General features: G+C 39.3%; 1 protein-coding gene across 1 annotated transcript in view; it reads right to left on the reverse strand.

Annotated features, from left to right (window-relative positions):
* The window catches only part of BLM (BLM RecQ like helicase), an 87280-nt gene that overhangs the window by 47141 nt on the left and 12392 nt on the right, over positions 1-27747 (reverse strand). The window contains exons 2-9 of the mRNA XM_043922061.1: positions 15595-15696; positions 13660-14360; positions 11733-11895; positions 8977-9098; positions 5562-5694; positions 3934-4637; positions 1800-1991; positions 249-367 (exon numbers count right to left, since the gene is read on the reverse strand). Coding sequence (XP_043777996.1) covers positions 249-367; positions 1800-1991; positions 3934-4637; positions 5562-5694; positions 8977-9098; positions 11733-11895; positions 13660-14360; positions 15595-15692 — 2232 coding nt within the window. The 5' untranslated portion in view covers positions 15693-15696. The remainder of the gene's footprint in view (positions 1-248; positions 368-1799; positions 1992-3933; positions 4638-5561; positions 5695-8976; positions 9099-11732; positions 11896-13659; positions 14361-15594; positions 15697-27747) is intronic.

Consider the following 27747-nt stretch of genomic DNA (forward strand, 5'->3'; position numbering starts at 1 on the left):
CAGGTTAAAGGTTCTTATTAAAAAGCATTCTTCCAGAGTAAAACCAGATTGAACTCTAGAAAGTCATCTGTACCAGAATTTCCAAAGACTTGTACTTAAATGTAACAACCTAATATAACTGCTGTGCTTTAGTCTTACAGTTCATGAACTATTTAATAAAAAAGGTTACCCAGAGTACTAAAATATAACTGTTTTTAAGTTATGCTATTCTTAGTATTTTTATTATAACTGGTAGTGTTTTAACTTACATCCAAGGAAGTCAGCTTTTGGACTTGATCCACTATAAGTGATCTCAAGGGAGAAATGACAATAGTGACCCCAGGAGAAACACAGGCAGGGAGCTGGTAACACAGGCTTTTACCACCTCCTATAGAGAATGACCAGAAAAAAATCCATCAAGTTCTATGTGGAGAGCATGAAGGCAAGATGTACAATGCAAATGACATATAAAGTTTAAAGTAATGAACTAATAGGACACCAAGTGATACTCTCCATGGTGCCAAAATATGCCATATTTGAATGAGCCAAAGTATGTGGGCAACTTAAATGCATAAAAATTATCTTTAGGACAATCTTACATAGGTACACATGATAGCAAAAGCAAGAATCAGGGCAGGAAACTTAAATGCATCAGAAATACTTTAAAAGTCTACTTGAGAAGGACGCCCTGAAAAATGCCCCCTTGAAACCCTAGAGGGTCTTGGAAAGCCTTGAATGAAAACTGCTGGATGAGGAGGGTGAGAATTCTACCACTGAGTTGCCAATGCCTCAGACTGCTGGACGAGACAAATGCCAGGGCCCTCCCTCTCCAGTTTTAGTTTTGCAGTGCCAAACTGGAGTCAAAACAGAAGACACAGACTGAACAACAAGTTAATAAAGTATGGAAAGCTGCTGACTAAACAAACCAACACCATCTAAAATGTAAGGTCAGTTTGAGAAAATTCAGATGCCCAGTCAATGCTATTTAATGACGATGGCGACAACTGATTGCTGGAGGTCACAACAAAGGCGAGTAAGAGGCAGAGGGAAGACTAGACGTAAGTAATGAAACCCTAACTTCCCACATTGCTGCTTGCTTTCTTTTCTTTAATTGAAGCATAGGTGATTTACAATGTTCCCCTGCTTCTTATCCTAATGGCTGATTTAATATTCTTACTTGTATGACTGTAAATCACTCAACAGCTGTTATACACTTTAACAGCACAATGAAGTCTTGGATCTCTTCAAAACTGAAGACAAGAAAGAACTATGTTCCAGGCTTTTCACTTAATCCTCATGACGCTCTGTGAAGTGGGTGCTTTGGTATTATTCCCACTGCACAAACGAGGAGCCTGGGTTTGGGGGTGAAGTGCCTTGCTCATGGCCACACTGTTAATAAGTGGCAGAGCTGTGCTTTGAGCTCAGGGCATTACTCCAGAGCCAATGATTTCAACCACCAGGCCACACGAGGTTGTGCCAAATAAACTGCCAGAAGTGGCTGTGGTCTCTGACAGTAATTTTTTTGTTCCTGTTCCAGGCTAATTTAGACTAGAAAAAAAGAAAAATTCCCAAAGGAAAATCCTCGATCAATTCAACACAATGAGCTTTGAGGTGAGGATCTTAAAGGGCAATAAATGTTATCATGTCAACAACCAGAACAGAGGATATGAAGTAATATACTTTCCCAACTGTGGTATGGGAAGGTTAGAGACCCCTAAATGATAGAACTATGGTGTAGGTGTTCTTTTTATTTCTATTAAAGGGCTTTCATTTAACATCTGCCAATGGATTCCTGCCAATTCATATCTAAAAATACATACCAGTGGGCATTAAAATAAAACAGTCTTCGCCAAGCAGTGCAGCATTGATCGCCTCTAGCTGATTAGTTCTAAAATTATGCAGGCCAAATTTCTTATGAAAAATCTTCATCATTTCTTTTGTATGAGGAAAATTAAGACTTTGGAAACGCTCGTGTTTCGGATTTCTGGATGCTACGTTCTGCTCCGTCTTGTCTAAGAAAATAATCAATGTTAAGAGAAATCAGGGCGTTATGGTAACCAATAAGCTTTAGCATTTTAACCCATTGCCCTGCAGAGTCACTGGAGTACAGTTTGCTATAGCACACCCTTCTTTACCTGTTTATCAGGGTTTCCTTGCTGCCCAGTGTCAAGGCCACCAGAGACTTCCTAAGGGCCAAGTTCAAATCTTTCCTTGATTTTTTTTTTTACAGCACCTACCCCTCCTATATATTCTCTCCTCCTTCTCTTTTGAATTTCAAGACAATCATGGGGGGACTTCCCTGGTGTTCCAGTGGCTAAGACCCTGTGCGCCCAATGCAGGGGGTCGGGGTTCTATCCCTGATCAGGGAACTAGATCCCACATGCCTCAACTAAGAGTTTGCATGTGGCACTAAGATCCAGAACAGTCAAATACATACATACATATTAAAAAAAAAAAAAAAAAAAGACAGTCCTGGGTTTTCTACTCACTTTAACTTCCTTTTCCTGGCTCCATTTCCTCCACCTGTCCCTGAAATTTGGGAGTCTCTGACACTTGGGACTGGGCTCAGTAGACATTCTTTTTTGGAATTTTCCTAGTCCTTTGACCTTAAACATCGCTGATGTGCACAGAATGCCCAGATCTCTTTCTCAAGCCTAGACTGACGCCCTCCTAAGTCCCAGGGCTGCACGCACCTCCAACTGTCTGCAAGATACTTCCGCCTGAATGACTTCCCAACACTTGAAGCTCAGCAAGCCTTAAAATAGCCCTCCTCAGCTCTGCTCCAAATGTGCCTCTGCCTCCTGACTTTTCTTTCTGTTCACGGTGTCACGGCTTTCTCAGTCACCGGGTCTGAAAGCTCAGAGTAATCCTAGCTCCCCATGAATCTCCCTCCGTCATGTCACTCGCCTCTGCCCCCTCTTCTGCCCCCTCGCGGTCGCAACTCTGGGCGGCTGCCCACAGTGTGAGAGGTGCTCACTCCAGCTCTAGTAGTTCCTCTCACCCCAGCCCTCAACCGTCTCAAAGATAACTGCGAATACCAAGCATGACACAGAAATAAATCCATTAATGGTTATTTTAAAGGTCAACAGCATAGCTGCAAGAACAACCTCTGTGGGATTAAGTCATCAATGGCAAAAATAGGGAGGACTGCACTTTACAAAACCTTACACATATAAACTTAAAAAAAAAACCCACCTTTTGATAACTTTGTAAGGTTAATGTAAGGTTTTAAAATTAATTTTGGCTTCTCTCTGCAACCTTTACAATGGCTAATTTCACTATTCCAAAAAGTTCTCTCACTAAACTGTGAGCTCCAAGCAGGCAGGAACTCTTCATTATCCATCTATCACTAGGACCTGAGCATAACACATGGCACATGGGTGGCCACTCAGGAAATATTTGCTGAGTGAATTAAAATGATCCTAGACCAAAAAAAATAATTTGACTGACTTGAGAAATTTCTGACTTCTTAGGTTTCTTAGGTTGCCGTAAATTTTAGTATTTTGACATAAAACCTGTTCTACTGCTTTATAAACATCATTTCTTATCAATCCAGGATTCTAAAAATACACACAATGACATTTTTAACATATAAATTCAGCTTTGCTTTTTATCCATCCCCCAAATTGTTAAAAACTTGGCCCTCATGAGCTTTATTGTTTTAGGGACTAAAAAATGTTAATTTAAAGGCAAAGCACATTTGTAATGACTTTTAGAGCTTTACTACAATAGGTTATAATTACACATTTTATAAAACTACAGCTGGTACCCAGACAAAAGAGCAACTTGCTCCTGAAATTGTGATTTGTAATTCATATTATCAGCAGAAATTTGCATAGAAACAATGTCATTCTCAGGCAATGATGATTTGCTATGGTTTCTCTTGTACAATTCCTATTTTGGACAGTTTTGTTGTCAGAGAAAATATAAGCATTTCATTTATTGTAAACTTACCAGGGTAATTCAGAATTGACTCTGAGAAGTTTTTATTTTGAGTGGTAGATGCCCCTGGAAGGCAGTCTGTCTTGGCGGAAGAGGGTCTTTCTGACACTGATTTAACTGGTCGACCTTCCTTAATGGGTGGGTAGGCAGCTGTGGAAGATTTGTTGGCTGCTAAATTTTGCATCAGATTTTCCCAGTCATCATCATCATCGTCAAAGTCATCTATGTCAAAATTGTCAATCTCGCAAGCAGCCTGGAGCTCTCTTTCCAAGTCATTTATGGAGGTGGTATATTTATTCTGATCTTTCACAGCCGTGCTTGTGAGAACATTTCCTGGGAAATCAAGGCTTTCATTTCTTTTCTCTGCCCTCGGTGTTTCAGCCCAGTTGCTACTTACAAAGGACTTCTGTAAATGGGAACTGAATAGCGGTCTTTCAAAGGGACTCTTCGTGGTGGCTGAGACTCCCGTCTTTCCTAGGGGAGGAGTCAGTAAACGTTCCCGGGTGGACATGGAATTTGAGGGGAGGTGTGAAAGAGTGAACTCCTTCACAGCATTCCCTGCAGGACAGGAATCACCCTTCGGAAACGCGTAAGGTAAGGAAACAGAGGCAGAGTCCTCCACAGGGCTCTCCAGGGGATCAGGCCTACATCCCCACAAGGAGTGAAGAACACTGGCATCACTGGGATCAAAATCTGCTTCAGCTAGGAGTTTCCTTCTGAAGAGAGAACACAGGATGCCAAATTAACGATGAGTAGTTGGCAATGGTGTGGGCTTTCCTGATAGCTCAGTGATAAAGAATCTGCCTGCCAATGCAGGAGATACAAGTGCGATCCCTGGGTGGGGAAGATCCCCTGGAGGAGGAAATGGTAATCTCCTCCAGTATTCTTGCCTGGAGAATCCCATGGACAGAGGAGCCTGGTGGGCTACAGTCCATAGGGTTGCAAAGATTCAGACATTACTTAGCAACTAAACAACAAGCTGGCAATGGTAGGGTACACACAAGTTTATATTTAGTTTTCATGCCAAACTGGCAAAATATTTCCAACCTTAAAAATCTGAATACAAATGCTAAAGGAATAGTTTGAAAAAGTAAATTAATTTAAGATAGAATGTAGAGCACAGGGAACTCTACTCAATACTCTGTAACAACCTATGTGTGTGCTCAGTTGCTCAGGCATGTCTGACTTTTTGAGAACTCATGGACTGTAGCCCAGTAGGCGCCTCTGTCCATGGGATTTTCCAGGCAAGAGTACTGGGGTGGGCTGCCATTTCTTCCTATAGGGGATCTTCCCTATCCAGGGATTGAACCCATGTCTCTTATATCTCCTGCATTGGCAAGCAGGTTCTTTACCACTAGTGCCACCTGGGAAGCCCTGTAATAACGTATTTGGGAAAAGAATCTGAAAAAGAATAGATATATGTATATGTATAACTAAGTGGTTTTTTTTATATACCTGAAACTAACATAACATTGTAAATCAACTATATTCCAACCATAGAATTAAAAAAAAAAAAAAAAAAGACAGTGATAAGTATGCTACACAGTTTGTGGGGCAGAATGCCTGGATGCCCTGTATGTTTGACACTTACAGTGTCGGTGGAAACGCAATCAGATCCAGAAGGAGAGAAGTCAAGATACCTTATGTCCCGCTGCTGGAGCAGCTCATTCCCACAATCCAAAGTTTTCAGCTCATCATCAGGAACAGCATCAACTAATGTACAGATTCGGTCCATCACACGGACAAGCTGCTGCTGTAAGCTTGTCTGTCTAGCTGAAAAGTCATTATGCTGTGAATATTTTTCACCGACAACAAAAAAAGACTTAAAATTTTGAAAGCCCTGCATGTAACACCTGAAGTAGTTTAAAAACAGGATTCTGAACAATAATATATTCTCCCATTATCTGCCTCTGAAATCATCTGAAATCAGACTGGCTCTAATCTGTATCATGAGAGCTCAAAACTGTTATCGTTTCATTTCCTGCTAATTCTTATTATGAGGTAACCAAGGTTGCTATAAGATAGAAACGTTTTATGATTTTTTTTTTTTTTTTAACTAACTTCACATGTAAATCTCACCATGCCCACACAGAATACGTCATACAGTTTGGACAGGTAAGAACTCCACTTGTTGCTCTCGTCTGCCTGCCAACCAGAGGTTCCTAACAGCACCGCCCTTTTACACTTTCCTTTTGGAGACCACTCCCTCCCTCCACTTCCTCAGTGGGCATGTCGTGAGACAGTTAAATGAGAATTAGATCTTAGAGTTTTTTGACTGACTGGAAAAGAGGATCTCTCTCTGGATCTCTCTCTGCAGCTGGACTGGCTGCAGGTGGCCAACTCTGCCACCCTGAGGGAAAATACAAGCGTGAAAATAAGGCCAACATAAGGGAAAGCAGAAAACAGAGATGGAGGGAAATGGAAGATTGAGATGGGGAGACGTGAGAGGCAGGTGTGAGAGAGAGAAATTCCTGATAACACCTGTATGGACATGTGAATCCAGCCAGCCCGCTCCACACTTTTACATTTCAGCTGTATAACTAAGAAATAGATGTCAGAGGAGGGGTGGCTTTAGATGAAGCAAAGGAAAAAAAATGGGTTAGGGGAGCAATGGAAAGCAAGAAACATACCTACTGACCCTGGGGCCTAAGGTGTTCAGGTGAAGTAAACAGCTTAGGTGGCTAGAGGCAACAGTATTCTCAGAGACAATCAGAGAAGAGGAGGAGGTTGCCAGGAAATTATCGAGAGAGGGCAGCTAGCTGAAGGGTCTAAGGAGAGGAAGAGAGGACAGATGAGCGTGGGGGTGTGGACACAACCCCGACGATGGGACCCACATGTCCATGTGAGAATGACCTGCGAGTGAGGACTTTCACTCGTGACTGATGTAAACAGGGTCGTGATGTGTGAAGTGGTACAAGTGCGCTCGCTGGGCTCCTGTTAGACATCTGTTTTCTCTGGAAGGAGAATGGGCATTGGATTGGAAAGAGGAGGATAAACAACAGTCCAAAGGAAATGAAAACCAAGACAGGCTCAGAGATACAGTTATTGGAAAGGAGCTCAAGTCTCTTTGTCTAGACAGACAGTGTACAAAGGAAACCTGCAAAAGAAAGTCTCACTAATACATGAAGCGACTAGTTAATAGGAGAGTTGAAGGGAGAGTGAAGACAGTCAAACATTGTTCTAATTTTCAAAAAAATTCTAAAGGGATGCCAAAAGCTACAGGCTGGTGTTCTTAAAGTTAATTCAAGGCAAAATTCTAGAACATGTTATCAAATGGCTGCTTTGTGAGCTCTAAGAAAAAGAGGAAACAATTACAGAGTTCGCAAGAGTTCATAAAAATACAACAGCCATCTCAACGTAGTTCTTTTTGAAAGGATCACTAGACTGGCAGATAACAAAAGCCCCATTTATTGAAGGCCTGCAGTGCAAGGGGCACTTTACCTTGAATCCTGACAACTACCAGGCAAGGCAGATACTATTCTTCTCATTTAACAGAAGAACAAAAACTGAGGTCCGAAGAAGCTGAACTACTTTGGCACAGTCACCCGGCCAGGAGTGGGAAGAGGGAGGCTTGCATACCAGGTCAGCATTGCTCTAGAGCCAATGGCCCACCTTTTTCCTCTTGCTGCCTCAGACCTTCAAATTCTGGCGTCAAATGAGTGAGTCTTTTGCATCCCCAGGGACAAGGGAGAGAAACAGTCTGAAGGCAGATTTGTAACAAGATGAACATGAGGTGGTGAAGAAGAGACTGCTGTCAGCTGAGAGGGAGGCTGCTAAGGGCATTGTGTGGGACTCTGTCCTCGCTCGCGTCTTAGCCAACCATTTCATCCGTGAGACTTGATGATGCAGGGACAGTATGGTGCGGCGGCCTCAAGACTGCTGGGTTCAAATCCTAGCTCTGCTGCTGTCTAACTCTATGACCATGAGTAATTATTTAGCTCTCTGGTACCTCGTACCTTGCCTTCCTTATTTGTAAAATGGGACAACAGAAACTATCTTAAAGGATCATTGTGAGGATTAAATTAATTAATATTGTAAGGCACTTAGAAGAGTGCCTACATCAGGTATTTCAGGAGGATCTTTAACAATAAATTCAGAGACGAAAATAAACAAAGATTCAGAGGAAACAGGAACCACACCAAGAGATCACTACACATGTATGTGTGCAAACACACATTCACACACCCTCTAAGTACAGTACCCACAAAATAAGAATAGAAAACATTACAGAAATACTCATAGAGTACAATGCAGCTGTTGGGAATTAATCTGATAAAAATGAAAAATTCCATGCAATAATTAATTTAAAAACTGAGGACATCTCTCAGAAAGCAAAAAAGGCAAGAGATAAAAAAACAGAGAAGTTAATTAACGGAGGTCTAATGGTCCAATAGCTGAAGTTCCAGGGAGAGTGAAAGAGAAAAGAGGAAACAAAAAGAAAACAAAAAGGAATAACACCAGGAAGAATTCAGACTAGAAGGAAACAAATTTCTAGTCTGAAAAAGCCTTTGGGAAACAGAAATCAGGAGTGAGAAGGAGACACAGCAGTTTTTCAAAGACTTTAGGTGCTACTGGATTATTTATACTAGATATTTAGTAGAAAATTTAAAAATGAATTAGAAATAAATCAAGCAAACAAAAAGTATGAAACTTTAAGTGAACACCAAACCCAGAGAACTAGGAAAGGTCTAGAAATCAGTAGCTATAAAAAAGAGGTAAAAGATCTAATATTTAGCTCTAGGCACTTCACATTTATCTCACAAAGATTAAAGCTACAGGAAGGCAAAATTTTGGTTCAGTATGAGAAAAAAATTCCTTCTCTATTCTAAAACGCTACTTGTTAGAGAGTCATCTGGTGAGAAAACAAGTTTCTGAGTTTCGAAGTTATTTGAGCAAATGCTGGTGGTTGGTTATTATGGATGATTCTCTATTAGGTCAAAAGAAACTATAGATTCATCATCTTATACTATACAGTAACAGGCTAAGAATACAACCTTACTTTGTTTTCAAAAGTAAGCAGCTACAACATGTATTATGTTTAAAATACTTCTGTACCTTCACAGCTTGTGCTGGTTTCTCCATGAGGCTGCTGTGTGGCCATTTCCTTGGGTTTTGACAAGTCTTCTGATGTGCTAAGACTATCCTTTTTGTCAGAAGTGTCAAGATCCTTCAACATACTACAAATTAAAAAAACATTAAACTGATCAGAGTACAGACTAGACCAAAGGCATACTTTTCCCTCTAATATTTTCCACAACTGGTTAGACACTATGTAACAGAAAAGAGAAACATGTCTCTGTATCTCTATTATAAAACCTCTTAGGTGGTGGTTTAGTTGCTAAGTCATGTCCAGACTCTTTTGTGACTCCATGGACGGTAGCCCATCAGGTTCCTCTGTCCATGGGATTTCCCAGGCAAAAATACTGGAGCAGGTGGCCATTTCCTTCTCTAAGGGATCTCCTCGGTCCAGGGATCGAACTCTCATCTCCTGCATTGTAGGTGAATCCTTTACCAACTGATCCACCTGGGAAGCCCTAGCTGGCCCTCAAAGTTTGCCATCTTTTGGCCCTGATATTAACACACATAAACATGGTCATTCTGGCTGGATATAAAAAATACTTTAAAAGTAACAAAATAAATTAGTATTAAATAAGTGTTAAAGAGAGGATACTATGGCAATCCAAAGAAAGCTAACGCTTATGAAGGAGAGAGAAGGTCGGTTTACTGTGATTAGGCAACGGGGCTTAGGGTTACCATAAGAACACAACTGGAGATAAACTGTAAAGGTAATTTGGGGTCTGCAGAGAGAGGATTTTGAGGGCCAGCTACAGAGGTTTAGGAATTCAGGAGATAGAAAAACATGTTTTCCTTTTTGTTATATATTTTCTAACCATTACGTCTCTGAAATAAGTTCAGAAGTCACAACCAGCACTTTAAAATGTAATAAAATATAACAGAAAATGTAAGTGCGCACTGCACATAAAGCTTTTGTGAAAATCCTCTTTTAGTTTTATAATATATACAAATATGTATACAAGGTTGCAGTAGAAAATATATAGAGAGACTTTATCTTGGAAACAACCTTCGAAAGAACCATTTTCCAACTGTTGAAGATCTAGGTAAAATATACTAAATTGTGGTATGACAACTCAATAAATTATGTAGCCATTAAGAGGAATAAAAATAATGACTATCCAGCAATATGGAAGATGTTTTAAAAATAATGGCAAAAGAAAAGCAGATTGAAAAATGATAGCAACATGCTGATTATGGCAATGTAAAAAACTCATACACACATACTGAGAAGCAATAAAGCACTGTGGACGGGGAAGAGAGAGAACAAATCAGGAGGACGGGATGCAAACACAAACTGGGCTTCTCTGGTGGCTCATATGCTGAAGAATCTGCCTGCAGTTCAGGAGACCTCGGTTCGATCCCTGGGTTGGGGAGACCCCCTGGAGGAGAGAATGGCTGCCCACTCCAGTATTCTTGCCTGGAAAATTCCATGGACAGAGTCTGGCAAGTTACAGTACATGGGGTCGCAAAGGATTGGACATGACTGAGCAACTAACACTTTCACTTTCATATACAAAATAGACAAGGTACAAGGATTTACTGTATAGCACAGAGCATTATGTTCAATATCTTGTAACAATCTATAACGGAGTATACTCAGAAAAAGAAAAATACAAACCCGAAATCGCTATGCTGTACACTGAAACTAACACAATATTGTAAATCAACTATACGGCAATTTAAAAAAATGTTTGGTTTGTTGGACTATAAGACTATCAGTCAATATCCTGTTAAAGTGGCTACAATGTTATCTGTGCAATACACACTTGAAATAACCCTACACTGGATCTTAGCCCATTTGCCATTAATTACGCCATCTCAAGACAATCCCGTTCCTCTCTAGGCTTCAACTCCTTCACCTGAGAAATAAGAATGCTGTTGAATAATGCTATGTGAACTCTTGCTGAGTTTTTCCCCCACAACTCTGTCTGCATTTTTATGGGGGAGATGAAAGAGGGGAACTTTTGGAGTTTTTCTGTTTCGTTGTCAAATAGCAATCACACTTCACCCTCTCCCACCTCTTTAAACATCTCAACCCACCTGTTAAAACAAAAACCCAGAGAAACAAGCTTATGTAGACAAACACCTCCTTCCTGTTTGCCTTCCTTCCTTCAGGTGATGTACTAGAGGGATTTGTTTCTCATCAAAATACGGTTAGCAGCATAGAATATATCAGACCTCTCAACTGAGTGGATTTAGGCTGGAGTCAGTATGGCAGTAACGACGACTGTTAGTATTTTAAGCTATTAATGAACTATGTGGATTTTCTATTTTCCCATAGCACCATCAATTAATCATAATCATGTCACAAATTTATCAAAATTCAGTGAATGACAAATACCAATGGCCAATTCTATTAATATTTGGATTAAGAAAAATTTTAAAAAGAAGAAGAAAGGACACTTTACTTAGTAAAAGTCACTTCGCAAAGAAGGTATTAGTTTTGGATCATTTCAGGTCTAGGAAATCAGTATCTTTGGGACTACATTCCACATATCAAGCTCAACTACATAAAACCATTTGGAGGTGCCATGTAATTAATGATAATGGGACTATATAGTTTTAGAATACCAACAATTAAATAAAATGTATATAAATAGGAATTTCTTGATGTGTTCATTTGAATACAAAACAAACTGCAGTAGCATGAAATTAGTTTTGAGGTGACATTACACAACTAAAATCATTTCAGCTATCTCAGAAACAATGTTTATTAATTAATAAAACTATTTTACCTGGAGCATTTTAAAGAGGACGAAGAGGTAGAAGTCATTCCTTCTTCTGGAGAAGGTGGGACAAAATCTATGTCATAATCATCTTCGTCAAGCTCAACACATGAAGACTTCTCAACTGAATGTAATTCTGTTTCTTCCGAGTTTTTCTTCTTTTCCCAATTACCTAAAGTAAAAGAGTTGATGGTTATCCGCTTTAAACATAGCAGTGTACATGCCGCCCCAAACTCCCCAACCAACAAGATCCGACTGTCCAGCGCAGGGAGCTCTGCTCAATGTGATGCGGCAGGCTGGACGGAAGGGGAGCTGGTGGGGGGATGGATACACGTATGTGTATCGCTGAGTCCCTTCACTGTTCGTCTAAAACCATCACAACACTGTTAACTGGCTATACCCCAATACAAAATGAAAAGTTTAAAAAATTAGGTAAAATAGTTGATAAGTGTAGGTTGTTTTAATATTAACGAGCCAGAAAGAACAGGGTGTGAGCATTTAAAAGTGAGTGCTTTGGATAAGATAAAAGTGCTAGTAGCACTTTGTACTATATGAGTTCTCTCCTTTCACACATTAATGTTGGCTTGTTTCTTCACGGAAGGTGACTGAATCAACTGGATTAAGTCCAACAAAAGCTGGATTGAGGCTGATGATTTGCTTAAGGATTTTCATAATTGTCTCCAGTTAAATTATGAAACTCACATTTAGTATCAGTCCTTTCATTTCTCTATTTTTCATTCACATTTAAATAAGGGTAAAGTACAGTAAGTAAGCCTGAGGGTTACACAAGTACCATTGTTGATACATATAAACTATGTCTACCTTATCCCAAAGGCATCTTAGTTATTTAAGTCTCCCAGAATAATTGTCTCTCTCTCAACTATGTGGGAAAACAGTGCCAAATCGTTGCTCTCTAGTTTACCTTTGGCCAATTTTCTCTTCATAAATAGTAACACATTTGATTAGACTATAGTTTTTCTTATAATCAGTCACTTTTCAGTCCCCTCTTACCCTGCAGTAACCTTGATGGGATTCAGGTGTTTAAAAATATTAGTCTCATATTTACAATTATTTCATTAAGTGTGTACCTCCACATATGGCTGATCTCAGCTATTAAGTTCTAGACATCTAATAACTGAGACCTAAACAGAAAGCTATTTGAATTTAATTTACAATACTTGAATAGCATGATTATATTGTATTATTCATCAATATTAGGTAGTGCAAATCATAAAAGAATTATAACACAAAGGCTTAGTTTTACATCCCAATTCTACTACCAACTAGTCAGCACACCATCAAGAAGCCATTTGAACTTCTATGGAACCTTCTCTTCTTTTTACGTAAGTTTAGTTGATTTACAATATTGGGTTAGTTTCAGGTGTACAGCCAAGGGAGTTCAGTTTTCTGCAGATTTTATTTCATCACAGGACATTATCAGATAATGGGTATAACCCCCGGTGCTATACAGTAAATCCCTATTGCTTACCTATTTTACGTATAGCAGTTTGTAACTATTAATTCCATATTCCTAATTTGTCCCCCACGTCCCTCTCCCCTTTGGTAACCATGTTTGTTTTCTATGTCCCTGCTTCCGTTTTGTATATTTATTTTTATTATTTTTTAGATTCCACATGTGATATCACAGTAATTTTCTTTCTCTCTGACTTACTCCATTAAGCAGTATATTCTCTACATATTTCTTCATATTTAAAATCACAGAGCTATCCTTGCTAATATAAAAACTGTATTAGCAGAATAAAATCTTCCATTTCCTTAGAATGCTCTGCCTCAAGAACATGGCCAACAGATGGTTCAATAAGCACCTCTATATATCCTAAGGACAAAAGCTAAATCATATTTGTTACTCTTCCCAATGTCTAGCTTTGAATAAACTAATACAATCAACCTACTGAAATGAAATAATAATTTTTACCTCTTTCCGCTCCCAAATGAGTTTTTAACGAGTGATTTTCCTGAGTATCTTCATTTATCAGCTCTTCGGAATTGGGGTCATCATCAATGCAAATCACATCACTACTTAACCACTCTGAGTCACCCTTCTGTTTCTCAGCCAAACGTCCCTGCTTGCTCTCAGAGGAGGAGGGAGCCAAACCAGTCTTTCCTGCATTTGTTTGATTAAGCTGTGCTTTTACTAAGTTCCTCTTAGACTTTTTTGATTTCTGAGCAGTGCTTACTCTTACAAAGCGGTTTTTGCACGGTGTCACAAATGCTTTAGAATTTCCAGAAGTATCGAAGTCATCTATATCATCCCAATCATTGAAGGGAATAAGAGAATCTGATGAGGAACTAAATTCTAATTTCTTGAAAGTAGCATTGCAGGATTGCTTTATAACCGGTGTGTTCTGGGCTGTACATGAAACTTCCTGGGGAACCTGTGACAAACTTGGCAATAGTGGTTTTGAACCAACTCTCTTAGTTTGTGGTCCGGATGGAGCACTTTTAAAGTCATTGATCCCCGTCTGCTGATGAGTGGTGTGGGGTAAAGGTTCACTGAAGGAAAAGGCCTCAGTGATATTAACATCTTTATCACTCAACACAGGTGTTTTTGCCACTGACACACTGGTTACAGAGACATCATTGGCTGAAGGCGCTTTCTTTTTAAAAGTGAAACCTCTGAAAAAGAATCGAAAAACCGAATTAGATGGATTAATTTTAACAAACCCAGAAGGTATACAAAACTCTGATTTTTTTTTTTTTTTTACTAATTTATATAATGACTTAACCTTCATTGTATCCCAAATGAGCAAAGAATCTATATGCCTCTCTGACTTTAAAATATGTAAGGTAACTTACATTATGCTTTGTATGCTCTGAGCCTTCCTATTCAGGAGCTCATTACTCAGCTTTGAGACTATCCAGGCCATTCCCATTACTTTGTCTCTCAGGCTCATAGTCCTTAATTAACCACCTCTCCAGAGGTGGGGAAAGCAGAAGCAAAGAAGAGAAGAGATGCAAATGGGACTACTTGTTGTGACTCTGATAAAAGTTTTATGGGGAAAAGAATTAAAAACTTTCAGCTATGCTGAAATCTGAAAGACAAGTGAAAGGGGCAAGGGCCCTGGACATCTGCTGGATTTACTGACACGAAGGTCAATGGTAACTTTAAAGTCAGGTACAAAGAATGTGCCTAGAACCTGCTAAGGGCACAATGAGGGCTATACATCATTAGGTATTGTTAGAAGGACTTTGGAATACAGCTTGAAGGAAAGAACAGAACTGGAGAGCTATAGTTTTCTTATTACATGGCTTTTGAAAAGGACATAAAATTATATTAAGATATTAAAAATACTGATTTGGGTCTTCCCTGCTGGCTTAGTGGTAAAGAATCCACCTACTAATGCTGGAGACATAGGTTCGATCCCTGGTCTGGGATGATCCCACATGCCAGGGAGGAACTAAGCCTGTCTGTCACAACTACTGGTTCTGTACTCTAGAGCCCAGGAACCACAACAAGAGAAGTCACCACAATGAGAAGCCCGTGCACTGCAACTAGAGAGCAGCCCCCGAGCATTGTAACTAGAGAAAAGCCCACACAGCAATGAAGACCCAGCACTGCCAAAAGTAAAAATTAAAAAATAAAAAACACCAATTTTCTCATATTTACAAGATTCGTTGTTCATTCAATAAATATTTATTGAGCAAATATCATGTGCTAGAAACTGTGCAAAGGTGCTGAAAAATTCATTACCTGGCGTTGCTAAAACACGCTTTATTATTATTTTGTAAAGTGGGAAAACCATTGACCCTCTCAGCTTCATTTTCTCATCTCTACGATGAAAGAGCTGTAAGAGATGCTTCTTTTCACTTGAGTGTTGGTGCCCGTATGAAAGCAAACTAAAGTACTTACGAAGATTTCGGTTTTGAAAGACTCGCTTTATCGTTAAGCTTTCTCGCCGAATGGCGTTCCAGTTGTTCCTGTAGATTATTCTGAGGAACAGCAGCCATGGTCCTAAAAATGAGGGAGAAAAATACCAGTGGAATTCCATGCTTTGCATTAATCACAATATTTACTGTTCCAACTGTGCCCAGAGTAATGAGACTTTTTTTGGTCAAAAAACTGTTTTGACATTTAAAACAGGTGACATTTGAAATACATAATCTTTAACTAACTGAAGGCTCACTTAAATAGCAAAATAACCTGGTTTTCCCCCAATGCTAAAAGAAGCACAAAAGATATTATTAGGGAAGGGCTTATTAGGAAAAGGCTTGCAGAAAAAGGGGACCTGGCCTAGGTCTGAAGAATAGAGGGAAGGCAAATGGGGAAAGAAGTGTGAGAAAATGATCAAAGCACACTGAAAATCCAAAAAACAAAGGAATAACTGAGTTCTCTGCCCGAGGGGAAATCTGGAAAAGAAGGACGAGCACTGTCAATGAGAGCAATGGTTTATCAGCAAGATGCTGTGCTTTGGAATCATCTAGTCTCAACCTGAAAGAATACTTTTACCAAGCATAAAAACTGTGACACCGCTGAGCTAATTCCTGGGATAATATGTAGCTTAGGGGCTTCCCAGGTGGTGCTAGCGGTAAAGAAGCCACCTGTCAATGCAGGAAATTTAGATGCAGGTTCGATCCCTAGGTTGGGAAGATTTACGGGAGGAAGAAATGGCAACCTGCTTCAATATTCTTGTCTGGGAAATCCCATGGACAGAGGAACCTGGCAGGCTACAGTCCACAGGGTCACAAAGAGTTGGACATAACAGAGCACCACCCCCGCAAGCATTAACCATCAATGGGTAGCTTAAGCCATCTTAAAAGACTCCCTGCTCCCAATGTAGGGGGCCTGGGTTCACATACGAAAGACAGGATAAATGTTGGATTTTTTTCCCCTTTATTAGTTTTCAAAATAATGAGTTAATTCTCTGGTAACCTCTATCGGTCAATTTTTTTCTCAGTATCATTATAAATTCATGGATTAAACATTAGGTATGTTTCAATTCAATATAACTATCACCCTTATTGATTCTCAAACTGTTTCAAAACTGGCCAGGGGGAACCTTTCCAGTTTGACTCTCTAGTCCTTTTTGCTTCTTTAGTTTTGATTTTTTGGGGGCTTTAGAGGATGGGCTGGGAAATACCTCCACACATTACGCCCCACGGGCAAGATGTCCATTCTAATTTCCCTGAGATTTTTGTTTTCTTGGAGCCGCTGAGCTTGCTGGCAGTAGCCTCTTCAGATCCACTTATGAGAGGCTCCTCCTTGGAGGACAATTTCCTCTTTTTCTTGGGGACCCTCTTGTTTCCTGACTCTTGGGGTCACTAACTGGTTCCTTTTTTGGGGAAAGATTTCTTTCTCTTGGGAAGCCTTCCAGTGCCACCTCTTTTCAAGATCATTATTGACCAGCTCCTCCCTGGAAAAATATTTTTCTAGGGTTTGAAAAAAGAGACGGGTCTTCCATTCCACTCTTCAGAGGAGCCTCCTGTTAGCGTTAGTCGCTAAGTCGTGTCTGATTCTTTGTGATCCCATGGACTGTAGCCTGCCAGCTCCTCTGTCCATGGAATTCTCCAGGCAAGAATACTGGAGTGGGTAGCCATTCCCTTCTCCAGGGGATCTTCCCAACCCAGGGATCAAACCCGGGTCTCCTGCACTGCAAGCAGATTCTTTAACATCTGAGCTACCAAGGAAGCCTCCTGGGGCTTTTGCTTTTTCCTCTTTTTGGGTCTTTCACTTGTCTCCTCATACTCCTCTGGGGCACGACTATTTTTTGAAGATGCCAGGGCAATCGCAGCCAGCCTTTTCTTTTCCTTCTTCAAGCGTTTCTTCTGTTTCTCTAGCTTCCTAGTAATCTCAGTAGCCGCTTCCTCTGCCTGAACCATTGCCTCCACCATGACACCCAGATTCTTTAGTGGAATCTCTCCAATCTCACAGAAGGACAGACGCTCCTCAACTTGTTTTTGAAGTTTCTCCCCAAATACACCACTCGGTACCTCAAAGAAGCAATCAATTTGTGAGGCAATACTGCATTTGTTTGCCAGGTTATCAGAAGATGCGGCCTTTGCTCTTGGCAGCTGCTCGGCCAATGAAGGTAGAGTGGAAAATGCATCCATATTTTGGGGTGTTACCCCTTGTCTTCAAGGCTCTGGAAATTTGGTCCCTTTGCTGGGCCCAGGGGATCACTCAGACACCAGGACTGTCTCTTCCGTCCTTTTGACATAAACTTAGACTTTGAGAGCTTCTTTACTATCTGGAATAAAAAGATGTCCCAGACTTCTCTTGTGCAGTTTTTTGCCCTGTGTGTGTGTGTGTGTGTGTGTGTGTGTGTATGTGCCATGCTGCACAACATACGGGATCTTCGTTCCCCAACCAGGGACTAAATCCTCGCCCTCCTCAGTGGAAGCAGAGAGTCTTAACCACTGGACCACCAGGGAATTCCCCACCCTGATTTTTTTCTTAGTGGTGAAGGTACATACTTTTTTATTTTTAAAAGATTTTTTTAAAATGTGAACCATTTAAAAAAAGTCTTTATTGAATTTATTACAATATTGCTTCTGCATTTTATGTTTTGAGTTTTTGGCTATAAGGCACGTGAAATCTTAAGGTCCTTGACCAGGGATTGAACCTACGCTCCCTACATTGGAAGGTGAAGTCTTAAGCACTAGGCAACCAAGGAAGTCCCAGTGGAGAATATTTTATGACCATCATTCCCCTCATATCCAAAGGCACCTCCCCATTTTATATCCAGTTTAAAAGCACTGGCCTTTTGCCGAAGTATGTTTTCTCCAAGGCCCGGTCCAATATGGAAGTTTTTCACAGAATAAAAAGACTGAAGTCACACCACCGACCTCCACCAATGACCCGGAAGCAGAGGCACACAGTCCTTCAGCGTTATGACAAAGCAGGACAAAAGGGCCCATGGCATCATTACATAACCTTTCCTCACATTCCTTCTCAGGTTTTACTGTTCCTGTCTCATCCTTCTGCAAATTTTTCATACGTTTTTTATTTTTGGATCAAAACAGGCCACAGGAGTCTATAATAAAGATTTCTAACATTATTCCACGGCATGATTGGATATGTATATTTAACCATCTCAATAGTACACGTTTGACTAAATGTTTTGTAACTGTAGTGATACATTGTGGATTCACAGTTAGCATGTAGTCAATAGTAGTGTTAGTTGCTGGGCTGTGTCTGACTCTTTGCGACCCCATGGACTGCAGCCCTGTCAGGCTTCTCTGTCCATGGGATTCTCCAGGCAAGAATACTGGAGTGGGTTGCCATTTCCTTCTCCAGGGGATCTTCCCAACCCAGTAATCGAACCCAGGTCTCCTGCATTGCAGGCAGATTCTTTACCATCTCAACCTTAATGTGTCCTTCCCTACTTTCAAGCTACACTGCTCTTTGGTTATTCCTCGCAGGGTGGCATCCTCTAATCAGTTATATTCTGAAGCATGGCAGCAAGGACATAATTTTCCTACTCCACAGCCTTCAGCAGTAATGCTTTTAAGAACAGGTATAGAACATTTCTAGCACATTAGTATGCTTTCCCATGCTCTTTCCCAGTTAATACACCCTATATATAACCACTATCTGACTTTATCACCATAGATAAGTTTTGCCTGCTCTTAAATTTCTTGATTCATATATATGGATTCATACAGTATGTATTATCAATGTATATTTGAAATGGTGTCTGTTAAATCATTTCTAATAGGTACACTAAAACATAAAATTAGAAGTACTTAAAATCAAGACCCAACACAATATCTTATATTTTACAATAAAGGTGAATCCATTAAAAATAGGGGCAAAAATGAGACTGTTTTCTTATTTTCAGTCTCATGCTGAACATTCTGGCCAATGCAAAAAGAGAAACATACTAGAAAGGATGAGAATATCATTACATGTAAACAATCTGATTAAATACTAACTCAATCCAAAGAAAATCAGTCATTAACAATAGACAATTAAAACTTCAGGAAAGCGGGTAAATAAAAGATAAATACAAATCCACAAAAGTCAAATGTATTCTCATGTAATAGTAATAACTAACTAGAAAATATAATTTTTAAAAAGTGTTCAATTAACAATAGCATGAAAAATTAAGCTACCAATTAACCTAACAAAAGACACATCTTCATGATATAAAGAAAATGACCAAATATTACTGGGAAGAATAAAGAAAGATTTGGATCAAGAAATATATTTCATATTCTTAAAAGAAAGGTTTAAATATAGCAAAGATATTTCTTCCTATATTAGTGAGTTTAATAAAATTCCAATTAAAATACCACAAGAATATTTCACAAAACTCAACAAAAACACTTCATTTGACAAAAGCATAAGGAAAGAACACAAAATAACAATGGGATGGGAACAAGAATTAGAAATATTATAATCATATTAAGTGTAACTAATTTAAACAGCATGGTACTCAACTTTGAGAAAAAAAAACTAAAATATAATGTTTAGTGTGTAATGAGAGAAACGTAACAAAAGAAGGAAAGTAACCAATATTTAACAAATGTTATTGACATAATGAGCACACAATATATTCTAGGTCAGGAGTTGAAAAAACTATGACTTACAGGCCAAATCTGGCCTGCAGCCTGTGTTTCTTAAATAAAGTTTTATTGAAACACAATGCCTGTTTATTCACATACTGCATGGTTGGGAACTTACAACAGAGAATGTCTAGCCTACAAAGCCTAAAACATTTACTATTTGGCCCCTTACAGAAAAGGCTTATTGACAATTGATCCTACTAGATTAGTGCTGGATAAAATAAGAAATTATTAAATACAGGGTGGGGGGAATAGACTGGAAGTTCGGGATTGACATGGACACACAACTTTATTTAAAACCAATAACCAACAAGGGTCTACTGTATAGCACAGGGAACTCTGCTCAGTACTCTGTAATAACCTAAAAGGGAAAAGAATCTGAAAAAGGATACATGTGTATGTATGCATAACTGAATCACTTTGCTGTACAGATGAAACTAACATAACATTGTTATTCAACTATGCTCCAATATAAAATATAATTTTTTTATAAAGTTAAAAAAAAAAGAAGAAATGATTAAATACAGTAAATTTCTGACAAGATAAAATGATCAAGTCAAAAGTGAGAACCCAGAGAGGTAAGGAGAATACTGACAGCTGTTTTTGTCCTGAGGACAGCTGTCTAATTCTGAGAATTTGAATATCAGTTTTGCTAGCCTTGGAGGGAAAAGATGGACAGAATCAAAGTCAGGGCAAAACCATGGTGGGAACTGTTTCCCCATAAAATCGTCACCCCAAAGCGCTCTATCATTTGGGCAAAGGTAAACTAAAATTAAACCCCACCTCTATCCCCAGGTATCTACAAATAAAGTTACCAATTAGTGAGGTGCTGAGTGGGAGAGACCCTGAAACCACAAGCCTAAGAAAATCTTTTCAACCCAATTTTTATCAATCACATATTTAAAAAAAAAATTCAAGTCATGAATTTAGACTAAAGCAATCCTACCCCCAAAGCACCTGGCAGAAACAAATGCAAAAATGTCTCTGGAGGACAAGCCCTTTATCTTATGCCTTAAATAGTTACCACAGGACAATGTGTAGCGAACAGAAATAGTCAAGCACAAAATGGAAACAAGGCGCCAGGAATGAGAATTAGTTGTAACAGAAATAAACAGTATCAGACATAGCAGTATAAAGCTATTAAACTTATGTTTACAAAAATAAAAGACAAGCTTGAAAATATCTGCAGTAAACACAACTGTTAGATTGACCTTGTCAACAGAACTTTTAGGAATGAAAGATACGATAACCAAAATTCAGAATTCAACAGATAGACTTTGTAGAACAGGAGACTGCTCAGTTGCTCAGTTGTGTGTCCAACTCTGCAACCCCATGGACTACAGTATACAGGCTCCTCTGCCCTCCACTATCTCCTAACTAGAGTTTGCTCAAATTCATGGCCACTGAGCTGGTAATGCTATCTAAACATCTCCTCCTCTGCCACTCCCTAGAGCTTTCTATCCTTCCCAGCATCAGGGTCTTCTGCAATGAGTCAGCTCTTAGCATCAGGTGGCCAAAGTATTGGAGCTTCAGCATCAGTCTTTCCAATGAATATTCAGGGTTGATTTCCTTTAGGATTGACTAGTTTGATCTCCTTGCAGTCCAAGGGACTCTCAAGAATCTTCTCCAACACCACAATTCAAAAGTATAGGTTCTTCAGTGATCAGCCTTCTTCATGGTACAGCTCTCGCATCTGTACATGACTACTGGAAAAACCACAGCTTTGACTATACACTAGGTTTGTCAAAGCTTTCCTTCCAAAGAGCAAGCAGCTTAATTTTGTGGCTACAATTGCTGTCCACAATGATTTTGGAGCCCAAGAAAATAAAATCTGTCACTGCTTCCACTTTCCCCCCTTCTATTTGTCATGAACTGATGGGACCGGATGCCATTATCTTAGTTTTTTGAATGTTGAGTCTCAAGCCAGCTTTTTCACTCTCCTCTTCACCCTCATTAAGAGGCTCTTTAGTTCCTCTTTGCTTTCTGTCATTAGAATGGTATCATCTACACATCTAAAGTTATTGATATTTCTCCCAGCAATCTTGATTCCAGCTATGAGTCATCCAGCCCAGCACTTCACATGATGCACTCTGTATATAAGTTAAATAAGTAGGGTGGCAATATACAGCCTTGATGTACTCCTTTCCTAATTTTGAACCAGTACACTGTTTCAGTAGACGACACAGAGCTGAAGAGGAAGGAAATTAGTAACCTGGGGGGAAAATCAGAAGAAAGTGTCCAGGATCTGTCTCTACGTATTTCTCACACTCCTACATGGTCCAAGCCTTCTGAGCAAAGGACATGTTAAGTAGCAAATGGCCTTGGTGGCTGTATTCCTCTGGAGCAATTTGGGGGTCACACACTCCCCAGAGACATTTCATAGTAGCAAAGATAACGCCCTTTCTTTTCTCTCCCTGGAGACGTTTCCCTACATTCAGGACAATAAAACTCAAGGTCCCTTCCTCTCTCAGCCAGGGGAGATTTCCCTACATCTCACAGTAAAAAGTAATTTCTCTGGAAGATATGCCAGAAAACCTCAAGTGCTCATAGTCTCTGAATTTTGGGGTTCCTTTCCTGGGATGCACTCAACTATATGCACAGGTATCATGTAGCTCTTATCACATCACCTTGTGGGAATTAGGGTGTAGGGAATGAATGCAAGGTATTGCTATAAGAAACCATCTGTATCCCTCACCCAGGTGTCCTGTGTCATCAGTACATGTGTAAGCATCTCTGTATGTGTCTGGCTAACTTGTGAGCTGAAAAATAGGGTAAAATTTAAGATCCTTTATAGTTTCTGACTTAATAGATGCATACACAGAATGATAAAGAAAACAGATGGAAATATGAGAAGTTAAAAGGCATGGAAGATAGAGTAAGAAAGTCTAACATAAATGTAGCTCCAGAAAGAGGAGAAACTGGGGCAGAATATTTGAAAACATAACAGCTGGAACATTTCCAGGGTGAAAGACACAAATCTTCAGATTCAAGAAAGGAAACATATTCTGAGCAAGACATAAAAAGAAATCCATACCAAAATACATCAACTGCAGAATTTGTGGGGTGTTTTTTCCCCCCTTTCCTTTTTTGGCTACACCAAGCAGCTTGTGGGATCTTAGTTCTGCAACCAGGGAATGAACCTGGGCCCTGGCATTGAAAGTGTAGAGTCCCAACCACTGGACTGTCAGGGACTTCCCCTAATCATGCAGTACTTGCACAGACTTTTGGATAGATTTCCCTTCAGTAAAATTGGAAATCATAAGACACTGGAATAGAACACAACATTATAAATCATCTATACTTCCACTAAAAAAAAATGACAATAACAATGGATTAGTATCTTTCAATCTGCTGAAAGTAAGCTAGGACTCTTTTCCCAGCAAAAATATCCTTCAAAAATTGAGATTGAATCATAAATTACATCACAATAAGGCTGTTATTTTTTAAACTGGCTATAATGAAAGAAAGAAATGGAACCCACTCCATTTGGCAACCTACTCCAGTACTCTTGCCTGGAAAATCCCAGGGACAGAGGAGCAAAACTGAGCAACTTCACTTTCACTTTTCATAATGAAAGAAACAGAGTACTGGTGAGGATGTGAAGTGAAACCCTGATCCACTGTCGTGGGAATGTAAAATGGTGCAGCTACTTTAGAAAACAGTCTGGCAGTTCCTCAAAAAGTTAAACACCGAGTTATCACATGATCCAGCAACTCCACTGCTAGATATACACTCAAAAAAGCTGAAAACAGGTATTCAAACAAATACTTGTATCTGAATGCTTATTGGGGCATTATTTATAATAGCCCCAAACTACCCAAACTAGAAACAACCCAAATGTCCATCAACTGATGAATGAATGGATAAAGGAAATGTGGGTAACCATATAATGGAATATTACTTGGTCGTACAAAGGAATGTAGTACTGATAAATGCTACAATAATGATGAACCTTGAAATACTATGCTAAGAGAAAGAAGACAGTCACAAGGAACAACAGATAGTATGATCCCATTTACATGACATGTTGAAAATAAGCAAACCTATAGAGTAATTAGTGATTGCCTGGGGCAGGGGTGCTGGTTAGATCATGGTTTGATGGCTAGGGGTGTGGTGTTTTTCTTTGGGCTGACAAAGATGTTCTAAGATTCAGTGTGACAACTGCTGCACAGGTGAATATACTAAAAGCCTCTGAATTCTATACTTAAAATGGGTGAATTTTATGGTATGTGAGTTATATCTAACAAAGTTATTTAAAAAGTCAAGCCAGGGGACTTCCCTGGTGGTCCTGTGGTTAAAACTTCGCCTTCCAATGTAGGGGGTGCGGGTTTGATTCCCCTCAGGAAGCTGAAATCCCATGTGCCTTGTGGTCAAAAAACTAGAACACAGACAACAGAAACAATATTGTAACAAATTCAATAAAGACTTTTTAAAAAAATGGTCCACATTAAAAAAAAAAATCTTTAAAAAATAATCAAGGCAAAATCAAGATATTTTCAGATAATCAAAAACCAAGAGTTCACCACCAGCAGACTCTCATTAGATGGAATTCTGAAGGATGTACTTTCATGTAGCAGAAAAGTGAGCCTGGATGGATAACAGCTAAACTGAAGGACAAAGAAAGTGGCGAACATTTAGTTAAATCTATGCAAACCTTGACTGTACAAAATAATAACAATGTCCAGTGGGGTTAAAAAAATAGTTAAAACACCCAACAATAGATGACCCATAAATGAGGGAGGCAAAGACAGTGAACGTGTTCCAAGGCCCTTGTATTGTCTATGAGGAGTGTAAGGTGTTGATAAGCTTAAAACTTTGACAGCATAAATATGCATTTGCACTTTCTAGGGTAACTACCAAAGAACAAAAGCAGAGTATGTAACTTAAAATCTAGAAGGGAAAAATGATTAAAAACAAAGAAACAAAAAACTTCACCTGTAAGAAAGCTACATAAAAGAGGAAAAAATAATACAAAGAAAAAAATGGTAGTAGACTTAAATCCAAAAATTTATTATTTATAATAAATGTAAACAGACTGCCTTGATTAAAAGATTACAATCTGAATTCTTCAAACGGTATCTAATATTTGCAGATTATTAGAGTCACATGTAAAAAATTAGGTGTAAAGGTTGAAAGTAAGAAGATGGAAAAAATATACAAAAACTGACCAAAAATAAGCTGATGGCTATATTCATATCAAACAAAATAGATTTTAAGACATAAAGCTTCAGTAGAGATAAAGAATATAATGATAAAGAATTCAATTCACCAGGAAGATTCACTACTTTAAATTGGTATGGCACATAAAATAACTGCAAAAATACATGTGGCAAAACTGATAAAATGACAAGAAGAAACAGAAAAAAGCCTGTAATTATGGTAGATTTAAAATTAGCTCTTTATAAATGACAGAACAAGTAACTAAACAATCAGTAACAATCCAGAAATTTGAATAACACAAACTTGACAACTACACCATGTACACTTTTCAAGAACAGACATTTATAAAAACCAACCCTGTACTGGGTCACAAGACAAGTCTCAACTAATTTCAAAGGACTGACATAATAATGACATGCTTTCAACCAACTGTAATTAAGCCAGAAATCAGCAATAAAAAGATAACTAGGAAAAAAAAACTGTTTTCATATCCATTGATTCATACCTGAAGAAATAATATGATTATATAATGAAGGTTTTTCTAATCCCAGTCATTCTTTAGCAGTTGGCATTACCATTTAGTAGTTGGCATGCTACTATCAAGAACTTCCCTGTCTCCCCTATTTGTTTTCTATCAGTAAAGATTCTTCATTTATTCAGTGGGTTGTAATCTATACCGTCATTATTTATGTTGACACTCAAATTGTTTCATATATGGATTATATATATTATAGATTCTGGACTGGGGGAAAGGGAGCAGGAGTGAGGCATGACATAGGGGCATGCGGAGACTTTTGGGAGAGATGGGTATGTTCACTAACCCGGTTGTGGTGATGATATCTTATATATATCAAAGCTGATCAAATCATAACTCAAATATGTGCAGTTTATTATAGGTCAACAAAACAGCTTCAAAAAAGGCAAACTCAAGGAGCATCCAGAAGACTGAGAAGTGTTTTGGAAATTTTACTTCACTCTAGCTGTTTGATAACAACTAGAGACAGATTACTTGGGACTTCCCTGGTGGCTCAGTGATAAAAGAATCTGCCTGCGATGCAGGAGACGAGGGTTCGATCCCTGGGTTGGGAAGACCTCCTGGAGGAGGAAATGGCAGTACTGTCTTGGGAAATCCCATGGACAGAGAGGCCTGGCGGCCTGCGGTCCATGGGGTTGCAAAGAGTCGGACACAGCTGAGCGTGAGCACGAGAGGCAGATGACTAGATCAGTAACCGTAGTACGAAGTGCCGAACAAGGTTTGTTTGAAGTTTCCCTTCATTGGTCTGAAACAATTTATTAGCATTGTGGTTACCTAGACTTTGGAAGTTTAGTAGAATTTTCCCTATGAAACCATTTGGACCTACTGCTTTTTGTTTTCAATGAAATGGTTCTTTCAAAACTTTGTTTATCCTATGGAAATTGAGCTATTTAACTTGTAATCTTTATGAGGATCCATTTTGTCAACTTGTATTTCTCTACCCATTTCAGATGGTGACTGCAGCTATGAAATTAAAAGACGCTTACTGCTTGGGAAAAAAGTTATGACCAACCTAGACAGCATATTAAAAAGCAGAGACATTACTTTGCCACCAAGGTTCATCTAGTCAAAGCAATGGTTTTCCCAGTAGTCATGTATGGATGTGAGAGCTGGACTATAAAGAAAGCTGAGTGCCGAAGAATTGATGCTTTTGAACCGTGGTGTTGGAGAAGACTCTTGAGAGTCCCCTGGACTGCAAGGAGATGCAACCAGTCCATCCTAGAGGAGATCAGTACTGGGTGTTCATTGGAAGGACTGATGTTGAAGCTGAAACTCCAATACTTTGGCCACCTGATGTGAAGAGCTGACTCATCTGAAAAGACCCTGATGCTGGGAAATACTGAAGGCGGGAGAAGAAGGGGACGACAGAGGATGAGATGGTTGGATGGCACCACCAACTCAATGGACATGAGTTTGAGTAAACTCCGGGAGTTGGTGATGGACAGGGAGACCTGGCATGCTGCAGTCCATGGGGTTGCAAAGAGTCGGACACAACACAGCAGCTGAACTGAACTGAACCCATTTCATATAAATATTCAAATATGTTTAGAGGTATGCAAATTAATCTAATTTTAAAAATTTCTTTTCTATCAGTGGGTTTTTCCCCATTTGTCACTTTGTATTTGCAACTTCCCCCTATTTTCGTTAATTTTTTAATCTTTATTTTGGCTGCCCTGTGTCTTTGTTGCAGCAGATGGGCTTTCTCAGTTGGGGTGAACAGAGGCTATCTTCGTTGCAGTGCGTGGGCCTCTCTCTGGTGGCTTCTCTTGCTGTGGAGCGTGGGCTCTAGGCATGTAGTAGTGG

Source organism: Cervus elaphus, chromosome 13, assembly GCF_910594005.1.
Source record: "Cervus elaphus chromosome 13, mCerEla1.1, whole genome shotgun sequence".
Taxonomy (NCBI): Eukaryota; Metazoa; Chordata; class Mammalia; order Artiodactyla; family Cervidae; genus Cervus; species Cervus elaphus.